Source organism: Mirounga leonina, unplaced genomic scaffold (assembly GCF_011800145.1).
Source record: "Mirounga leonina isolate KUSES-001 unplaced genomic scaffold, KU_Mleo_1.0 Mir_91, whole genome shotgun sequence".
NCBI lineage: Eukaryota > Metazoa > Chordata > Mammalia > Carnivora > Phocidae > Mirounga > Mirounga leonina.
Genome location: NW_023270839.1, coordinates 19,971,956 through 19,982,539, shown reverse-complemented (window position 1 = coordinate 19,982,539; position 10,584 = coordinate 19,971,956). Strand labels below are relative to the sequence as shown.

Sequence of the window (10,584 nt, the reverse complement as noted above, 5' to 3'; positions counted from 1 at the left end):
GATTATACCTAAAAAGACCCTGGGGACATCAGCAGGGCAGATGGGATAAGTCGCACCCATGCAAGGCAAAGGACTGGCATTAGATGTTGTGGAGACCTGCAGTACAGGCATAAGGGCTAAGTCAGGTCACCGGAATACACATCATACAGGTTTATCTTGCTTTCCAATATGTGATCTTCCAGACCAATGCAAAAATATAATTAAGTCATGATGATTGTGCAAAAGGATTAACTGAAAAGGCTCTTAAAACTATACAAACTCTCTAATACATTTACAAATTTTTGATTTATAAAAATTTTGTATTTACATCTGGAAACAGATGTAATATGTAACAGAACAATAATACAAGTATGCATAAGAAAAACAAACCTGTTCAATAAAGTGGACAAACCTAACAAATGAGCTCAATACTAAAAAATAATTTTGGAGACATGGATGGAATAATATTCAGAAGGACTTAATGGTAAGAATAATAATATGTAATTGCTGAAGCACTGAGAGGAGCTTTGAAGTCATCAAGTCAGGTGTTGGGTACCTGGGTGGCTCAGTCAGTTAAACATCTGCCTTCGGCTCAGGTCATGATCCCAGGGTCCTGGGATCGAGTCCCGCACTGGGCTCCTTGCTCAGCGGGGAGTCTGCTTCTCCCTCTGCCCACCCCCTCTGCTCATGCTCTCTCTCTCTCTCAAAATAAATAAATAAAAATCTTAAAAATAAATAAAAATAAAGTCAGGGGTTTTTATTCTGAATACAGTTCTGATCAGAATCAGACGTTTAGACCTATAAATCCAAATGAAAGAGCAATGTGCTAGTCTCAACCCACTGTAATTCTGGTAGAAAGAAACTCTGGAAGGGTACTTATTGAACTATCGGCAGGTCAGCATTTTATTAAGACTATCAACATGTTTAACAATGAAACACACTTTATAGCAAATAGGGAATAAGGCAGCTTCTACACGAATCTCTGAAGGCGATTCAGGAACACAAACTCATGCAATTACCATCTGAATCTAGCACAGAAAAAGATAACATACTCGTATAGTTTATAAATAATTGTCAGTCTGTCCTAACCAACAATCTTTGGTAATAATGTCTCTTGACAAATTTGGGCAGGAATTCCCTTTTGATCCAGAGAGCATTCTAGCCCCATTTTAAAAGAAGACATCAGAGGCTACCTGTGATAGTAAAGACAGAGGAGACTACAAATGAGTCTGAAAACTCACAATTCAAGTTCATTCTGAGTGAGTTCCTTGATTCTGTTCATGCAATGATCAATGGCATTAACGAGTAAAGGGATCCAACTATCTTCTGGCTGTGGGGTCACATGACTTGCTCTGCAAATGGAATGGGGAAAAAGAGAAGTTAAATTTATACTGTCAAGGGAAAATCTACTCTCAACAGGGAGCACAGAGGAAACTAGTAAGAAAAGGCAAATTTCTTTGTAGAAACTTAGCTGCTCCACAACTGAAGTAGAAAGAAAACACCACACCCACCTTCTTCCACTTCTTGAAATGGGGCTTTAGGAATTGAGAATGACTGGATGGGTTTATTCTCAAAAAAGCTATTTGATGAGAAGTCCTCATACTCACTTAGTAATTTCAAGTGCCTTCTTTAAGACAGATACAAGTTTCGCAGACTAGAAAAGAAACAAAGAAGTTACTCACCCTAAGCCCCACATAAAAAGGGAAGGAGAGCTAAGATATAATAAAAGACTCAAGTAATGAACTATTAAAAAAAAAAAAACCTTGAAGGAAACTGCAAAAACAAAAATTCTGATTAGATTAGGGTGGTAGGATTACAGGATTCTTCTCTATTTACAAAATCCTATTAATATTGTTGCTATAACATTCCTATAAGTTTTTTAAATTTTTTAATACTTTTAAATTTAAAAAACTAGAAAAAGACTATAACCTGAATTTACCCCAACTGCGGATAGCTCCAAATATATAGCAGAAACAGCTAGTGTTCCTTTAAAAAAAACAAAAACAAAAACAAAAAAAACCTATGTACAGAATTTTAAGTACACCAATAACAAGATAACATGAGGACATACATATGCCACCAATATATGTTACACATTTAAAAATTTTTATTTGGGGTAAATGGCAAGGCATATTGCTAAAGATGTTTATTTCTTAGGAAGTCAATTTTTAAAAAGTGGATGTGGAAAGAAAAAGTTACCACCAAAAGGATCCTATTCTACTTTAAGGTGTTCACATACTGTGAAGAAACATTTGATAAATTTAATTTCCACCATCTAATTTATCAAATATTTCTAGGATTGATAATTCTGAATGTAAGATATAAGCCATTTGGCAGTTTTACTTCTCTTTCCAATAACTGTAGAGATAATCTGAATCTCTAAAAAGAAGACAAGAGAATTCTCTCTAGCACAGTACCCAGGGCTTGAAAAAATACAATAAAACCAGATTTTTATAAAGAGCTTGACCCTCTGTAGTTAAATCACCCAATGTGTTTATATTAGAACAGAGTATGTTTGTGGACATGTATTTTTGCCTACACCAGAATTCAGAAATTTAATGACTTTAGATTAATAGGATCCTAAAGTACTGTGGTAATTCAGACTTTCTTTTCAAAGTAGCATTTTCTAAGGTCTTTGGGTTCTTCTAAGTGATTACCCAAGTGGTTATGGAAGAGAGTACTACCAAGACTCATGGCTTCAGTAAATATTTATCGAGCAGAAATACATGTAAGAATTGTGACATTATTGTTGTACTTGCATCCAAATGTAACAAATAAATATATTCTCTATAGCTTAAAGGAAATACTAGTGGTTAGTGAAATCCTACCAGTTAGGTCAGTAGCTATTCCCTCAGAGCTGGTACTTACATTGATTCGCACAGTCAAGTGGCACATAGGTGGATATATGCTCAGAGCCAAATCATCCACGCTAAGGGCAGAAAGCAAAAATAACCATTAACAAAAAAGGAACAAAGCTCAACTGGGTGGTTTCCAGTACACAGTTAAGGATGTGACCAGGGAGAACCTAACTGTCCCATAAATGCCTCTCAATTCCTTAAATTGGGTAACCAGAATCAATTCAACTGATACTTACTAAACACATACATACTCCATTTCACTAGGAAGCTGAGGAGGGGGGAACTCCCTTGGCCCATACAATAGGACATTCAGTTAAAAATGGGAGGATCTGGGGGCACCTGGGTGGCTCAGTGGATTAGGAGTCTGACTCTTGGTTTTGGCTCAGGTCACGATTTCTGAGTCCAAGTCTGGAGATCGAGCCCCACCCCTCTGGGCTCCGTGCTCAGTGGGGACTCTGCTTCCCTTCTCCTTCTCCCTTTGCCCCACCCCCGCGCTCCCCTGCTCACTGCTCTCTCTAAAATTTTTTAAAAATGGGAGGATCCAGGGGCGCCTGGGTGGCTCAGTCGTTGAGCATCTGCCTTCGGCTCAGGTCATGATCCCAGGGTCCTGGGATCAAGCCCCGCGTCGGGCTCCCTGCTCAGCGGAGAGCCTGCTTCTCCCTCTGCCTGCCACTCTGCCTATCTGTGCTCTCTATCTCTCTGTCAAATAAATAAATAAAAATGTTAAAAAAAAAAAAAAAAGGGAGGATCTGAAACCATTAATTTAATAACTGATGCAAGTGGAGTTTACCCATGGAACGCCACTCAAGTGGGCACTATTTTAACCAAGTGATGAAATTTAGTACCACCAATAATGGGACAAACTAACATTACGTGCCTCCCCCATATGATACAATGAGAAGCACAAAACACTCAAATATGTGATATCCTTGCCAAAAAAATATTTAACTTGAATATAATCTATAATCATGAAAAAGACAATCACATGAATTCAGACTGTTTGGATATTCTGCAAGACAACTGACCTAGATTCTTTAAAAAGTCAAAGTCAAAAAATACTAAAAAGGACAGGGACTATTAGAGTTGCAAGAGACTACAACCAAACCAGACTGCAAAGATGATGACCAAATGTAATGTGACACTGTGACAGAACCCTGGGTTTAAAAAAAAAAAAAAAAAAAAGGCTATACAATACATTTGAGAGACAAATGGGGAAATCTGAATATTAATTATTATTCTATTCAATGTTAAATTTCTTGGATGTAATAATAAGAATGTCTGTTCTTAGGAGATAAGTGCTGAAGTATTTAGGGGTGAAATGTCATTGATGTGTGCAACTTACTCTCAAATGGTTCAGGAGGAAAATGGCACATCTATCCATAGAGAAATGAACCAATATTGAAAACAATGTGTGAACAACAGGTGAATCTAGATGAAAGATATATGGGTGTTTACTACAATGTTTTTTCAACTTTCCTATAGGTTGAATATTTTCAAAATAAAAAACGGGGGGAAAAGCCTGGGGTGACAGCACAAGCTAAGATATGCTGCTGCTCACATGTTTCAAGTGGGGAGGCCGCTTACCTAGGGCTAATCTCATCAGAAATATCCACAATGTCGTCCAGCTGGGCCACCTGATCTTTCTTCCCATTCTCTGCCACTGAGATCCGGATTTTCTTCAGGCAGGCTTTGGATGCTCTCACGAGTGCAAGGCATGGGATTATGAGCTCTTGATCTTCCTCTGACCAATATAAGTCCCGATTGTTTGGACACCCCAACCCATCATCCTCTTCATCACCATGGTTGTCAGGATTGTCCTCAGTGTCATTTAAGAGGCCACAGTATGGGTCACATTCTTCCACGGCCTAAGACATGCCAAAAAAAAAAAAAGAGCCTGTTATACTTTCAGCATCATGTCTGAGTTATCCCAAAACATCAGCCAGGTATTTAAGCAATGGCCACAGACTTGATTCACTTCATAAGCCCCGTTCTCACTCTCCTAGCCCGGCAATGGACAGAGGGGAATGGCACTAAAGCACACAATGGCGTAGGGTAGGAGATGGGAGTCGAAATTCAGGAGTGAGGATGGGACTTAATTGAGTCAATGCTTAGGCCATCTCCTTTCTTTTTTTTTTTTTTTTTTGAAGATTTTATTTATTTATTTGACAGAGAGAGACATAGCGAGAGAGGGAACACAAGCAGGGGGAGTGGGAGAGGGAGGAGCAGGGAGCCCGATGCGGGGCTCAATCCCAGGACCCTGGGATCATGACCTGAGCTGAAGGCAGACGCTTAACGACTAAGCCACCCAGGTGCCCAGGCCATCTCCTTTCTTTATATTCTCATCTACCCTCACCTGCTCCATTTCCTCATGTGCATCCTTCACAAAATCCACACTCTTCGTCAGCATTGAAAGAGCCGCAGCTTTGTTATCTATGAGGGAAAATCAGAAAGCACTAGAATAAAAGAAGAAACCTACAATTCTGTCAAGTCTGCAAATGACAACCAATTGTGTTCCCATTTGAGGAGAGTGCCCAGGATAGTCAACAAGAGCAATGGCTTAATGTAAAATTTTTCTAATACCCATCGTCTAGGTACCCAGATAGGAGTTAAAAAGCTTTTCATCATTAACCACAAAAAGAAATAAAATGGACACATGAGGGGTGCCTGGGTGGTTCAGCTGGTTAAGCATCTCCCTTGGGCTCAGGTCATGATCCCAGGGTCCTAGGATCGAGCCCCATGTTGAGCTCCCTGCCCAGCTGGAAGTCTGTTCCTCTCTCTCCCTTTGCGTGCTCTCACCCCACCACGTGCTCTCCCTCTTTCTTACCCTCTCTCAAATAAGTAAATAAAATCTTAAAAAAAAAAAAAAAAGGTCACACGATATTTCTCATCAACGTCCTCTTGGACGAACACTGCTTTTGACCCAACTGGCACCATCTCAGAAGTGCTTCAGTGTGTCCTGGGCAGGACCAGTAGAACAAACCACATTTGTTCAACAAGATAGGGCCCCAGAAAGAGGGCTAAAAAAAGTATGAGAACTAAGAACACTGAGAAAAAATATTAATACTTATCTTTTGATGTTGGTGGTAAACTATATGTACTCTACTAAACTGTAAGTTAAAATACATCCATGCTACAAAAGTAGAAACCAGATAGGAGAGAACTGTCTGCTTTGGCCAGCAGAGTCAGTGGCCTGTTTCCCACTCTCACCCACCTCTTGGTATCCGAGGCACCTGCTGGCATGCAGTCCAGACACTGTTATAGGAAATAAGGTCACTGTTCTCTGGGCTGGAGAAAGGAATCAATAAGGGTATATCAATAACCAAGGTTCTTCTCTCCTAAAAAGCTCCTTTCTGTTAGTCATCAATCTTAGCTGTTAGTAACTTTGCTGGGAAAATGAGGTTTGGGGGGGGGCGCCTGGGTGGCTCAGTCGGTTATGCGTCTGCCTTCAGCTCAGGTCATGATCTCAGGGTCCTGGGATCGAGCCCCGCATCGGGCTCCCTGCTCTGCAGGAAGCCTGCTTCTCCCTCTGCCCCTCACCCTGCTTGTGTTCCCTCTCTCACTGTCTCTGTCAATTAAATAAATGAATAAAATCTTTAAAAAAAAAAAAAAAAAGAAAATGATTTTTTTTCCCCCTCCCTGAAGCAAGAAACCCCACTAACTGATAACCCCAACTGTGGCATTACTACCTCTGAGCTGGAGTAATGAAAAGCACATCCACAAGCTGAGCCATTCCATCTACGATGTCCAGAGTAGCATTCCGTACCAGCTTTCTCAGGGTGATTCCTGAAAAAACCCAAAGACTAAGTAGCCTGGTCTTCTTTCCAGAAGTCACCATCTGCTTTCTTGAGCATTTAAACCATTCAGAACTTGAGGTAATGCACACCCACATGCTTTAATTGCAGTGCCAACACAAAACTCAGGTCTTATGTATTTCCCCATGTCATTTTCTTGCTCCTCCCACCATTCCTGAGTACTGTTCTCCAAGAGAGATCAGGAACAAAATCTTCCCAGGACAGCATGTATCCATTCATTAAGGTCAATGGTCCCTTGACAACGGTGGATGAAACACTTGAAGTTTAAACCATCTGTGACTAACCCTGAAGATCCATGAGACATGTATTCATTTATAATTTTGTCACAATTATAATCAAAGCATTAATCTACAGGCAGAGCTGGAGCTCACTTAACCGTAAGGGAGCTCAGAAACAGGGTGTGATGTAATATGGGTGGAGGAGACTGGGGAGGCCCCTATAGATCCAGCATCTGTAGTGGTTAGAATGGGTTAGAGAGGGAGGAGCCAGTGAGAATTAAAAGCCTTAGAGTCAGGCAAAGCAGGGAAGGTGGTGGCACAGCATCTGTACCTTAGCATAAAGGCTTATTTATGGATGTTATAAAATTATCCATGAGGGTTTTATGAGAGAAAGTTACATTACATGCTCAAATTGAGGACAAGGGAAAAGTCTCAAGACATAAGCTGTTATATTAGCAAAGATCTACCCTATAAACCAAACATTTCTGTGTACACAGTGGCTTACCCTGATCCTTGGGAAGTGAATAGTATACTGTAATGACTGCCGTGATGGCAGCACGCACTTGTTCACAGAACCTCTGGGTTTCCTATGAGGTGATGGATCAATTTCAGAATGAAAAAAAAAATGGATTAGATTCATCAGCCCATCTACTGTAAAAGAGAGATGTCTGTACAGCATGATCTACAAACATTTTCTGTAGTCCCATTATGACTTAGGCCTTGTGTTGTTCCTGCCACATAGCACAGAGGAGTTAGCTGGACACCAGAGAATGAGGGGACAACTCAATAAAACATTAAGAAACAGCAGGAAAAACTTATTCCTAATACTCTACATCCTGAGGTACTCATGATCTGCTGTGAGGTATTCATCATATCTTAGACCAGGAGCTAGCAACTATGGCCCAGGGCCAGTTTTTATAAATAAAGTGTTACTTGCACACAGCCACTCTCGTTTACGTATTACCTCCAGCTGTGTTCACACTACAAGGACAAAGTTAACTAGTTCACCTGCAAAGCCTAAAATATTTACTATTTGACTTTTTAGAGAAAAGTTTGCCAACCCTTAGACCATTAGCCAGGTGTCTGATCTCTCTCTCTAACAGAATCACAATATATCTAAAGGTAATTAGCATAGACTCTACATTGCTCAATGTTGACTATTTTCCTTCTAAGCAGTCACTGACTTTCTCCTATCTTCCTTGTCCTCACTTTTCTGCTAAATTCTAAGCCAGTGCTACATAAAATATGGTCCACAGATTGGTGCCAGTCTCTGAACAGTTACCAGTCTGGGACGGTGGATAAGCACAGTGACTGAGAGTAAGTGTTTAAAAGTTTTTATGGCAATGTGACATTGCTTCAACATCCAAACACATAAAAAAAAAATTAATTAAAAAAAAGCCATTCTTCAGTAAACTAATGTGCTAGGATCCTAAGACAACAATCGTCATTCAAATACATATAATTCAAATAAAACTAAAACTTTTCACCTATGAATGAAACCACTGTCCTGAGCATGTACAGAAAAATAATACTATGCTACCTCCTCATGGTATCCCATTAGCTTTGAATTCTAGCAACAAGTCCTGAGTATATCTGAAAGAAAGGAGGCAACAGATAAGAAAAATAAGGTAATATTATTCCCTTTAAAATAAATATTCTTTCTTGCACAAAGCTTTTAAAATGCTCTCAAACAATTCATTTCTTATTTTCTCATCATAGATCTCTGGGGTTGATAGGGGGAGAGTTTATCATTATAGGTGCAGCAAAATAATATTTTCTCATTTCAAAACATCTGGATATATAGATTGAAAAAGAATGAAACTATTGATTAGGAAAACCAAATAAGGCAATGAATACGCCATTTTAAAATAACCTTACTTCTGAATTAAGTATACCTAGTTCTAGAAAAACGGCATAAAGCATACCTGGTCATAGCCAACATGTTTACTTTCATCAGTTTTACAGTAACAGGTTATTTAAAAATGCATACATTTGGGGTGCCTGGGTGGCTCAGTCAGTTAAGCGTCTGTCTTTGGCTTGGGTCATAATCTCGGGGTCCTGAGACTGAGCCCAGAGTTGGGCTCCCTGCTCAGCGGGGAGTTTGCTTCTCCCTTTGCCCCTCCTCATCACTCGTGTTCTCTAATAAATAAATAAAATCTTTTTAAAAATAAAAATGCAGGGGCGCCTGGGTAGCTCAGTCAGTTAAACATCTGCCTTCAGCTCAGGTCGTGATCCCACGGTCCTGGGATCAAGCCTGCATCGGGCTTCTTGCTCAGCGGGAGCCTGCTTCTCCCTCTACCTGTCACTCCCCCTGCTTGTGCTCGCACTCTCTCTCCCTCAAATAATAAAATCTTTTAAAAAAATAAAATGAAAAATAAAAATGCATAAATTCCTTTTCCAGCAATTCCACTTCTGGAAATTTTTTTTTTTCTGATACACATACATACAAAGATTGTCCTAGGCAATTTACCACAGCACTGTTTATAATAGTTACAAGTTGGAAAAAGCTTAAATGTCCACATGAAGTATTGGTTAAATAAATTATGGTTATATCCACTCTATTGGATACCATGCAGCATTACAAAGAACTGAGCAACTTTTTATGTGCTAAGAATCCATGTGCAATCCATGTTGTTGATTTTTTTTAAAGGAAGGTCTCATTTCAAAACATCTGGATATATAGATATATATATATATCTATATATATACACATAAGTGTGTATATGCCTCGAATATATATGGAATAACACAAAAGTAACTGGGGAGGGGAAATACAAACTTTTTAGCACATTTAACTTTAACATCTTCTGAATTTTATACTGTATACATATGTTACTGATTAAATATAAAGAAATTCGATACAAAAGGGTATTATGTAGTATAACAGAAAAGGTGTAGTTTAGACATCACAGACCCTAATTCAATCCCAGCTCCACTGCTTATTTACCTTAACCTGAGTTTCTAAAGCTGCTTACTCATCTGTCAGGTGGGAATCACGTATGTGAAAACACCTAGCAAATAGCGAGTGTTTAAAAAATATATATCAGAAAGGAAATAACCAGGATGAACCGCAGATTGAACGGATACCTATTTAGAAGACCTGCCTACGCCGTGCCGGGTACCGCACTTGGCAATTTGGCCTTCACCGCAATCCTCTGAGAACGGCAATCCTATCTGACAGGTGTGGAAAATAAATGCCCTGGCTTGAGTGTAAAAGGTGGAAAGAAGTGACTGGATTCCTAATGAACGATGCAGCACAAGATTTCCAGGAAAGTACAGCCCACCTGTGGAGAGGGCAGTGGCACTCGAGAGAAGACTTCAGTCAGAGTCGTGGCTTCCCTTGACACGTTCACAGCTGCCGCGTCTGAGGGAGGAGCCAATACGTTAGTGCCAAAAGGATGAGCCTGCAGCTGCCGCATGGGCTTTGAAGATGCCAGCCTCACCGGCTGAGACGTCTCAAAAACACCTCCCAAAATCAATGTTTCATATCCCAAACTTCGAAGTACAAAGGATGGGTAAGGTGAAGTATCCCCACTGAGAGGATGCGGCGGCGGTAAAAGCGGGAGGGAAAGGGGTGGGTACACTGGAAGGATGAGAAATGCTAAGTCCCCAACAGGAGAGGCACTCACTGAGTCTCCTCCAAAACGTCTCAGGATTAAACTCCTTGGTGGTCTCTCGGGCTTCTCCGACTAGTGGGTTTAGCATGTCGGTCGGGCG

At 40.2% G+C, this 10,584-nt stretch overlaps 1 protein-coding gene across 3 annotated transcripts in view; it reads right to left on the bottom strand.

The window, feature by feature from the left end:
• The window catches only part of CCNDBP1 (cyclin D1 binding protein 1), a 33,133-nt gene that overhangs the window by 22,210 nt on the left and 339 nt on the right, over positions 1-10,584 (bottom strand). For 2 of the 3 annotated variants that reach the window (XM_034994123.1, XM_034994122.1), the window contains exons 2-11: positions 10,497-10,556; positions 10,152-10,231; positions 7,373-7,454; positions 6,524-6,620; positions 6,049-6,122; positions 5,191-5,267; positions 4,422-4,702; positions 2,848-2,908; positions 1,587-1,633; positions 1,221-1,331 (exon numbers count right to left, since the gene is read on the bottom strand). In XM_034994123.1, the coding sequence (XP_034850014.1) occupies positions 1,221-1,331; positions 1,587-1,633; positions 2,848-2,908; positions 4,422-4,702; positions 5,191-5,267; positions 6,049-6,122; positions 6,524-6,620; positions 7,373-7,454; positions 10,152-10,231; positions 10,497-10,556 (970 nt within the window). Of the gene's footprint in view, positions 1-715; positions 1,332-1,586; positions 1,634-2,847; positions 2,909-4,421; positions 4,703-5,190; positions 5,268-6,048; positions 6,123-6,523; positions 6,621-7,372; positions 7,455-10,151; positions 10,232-10,496; positions 10,557-10,584 lie in introns of those variants that run through there. The other variant, XM_034994124.1, reaches the window with a different exon arrangement.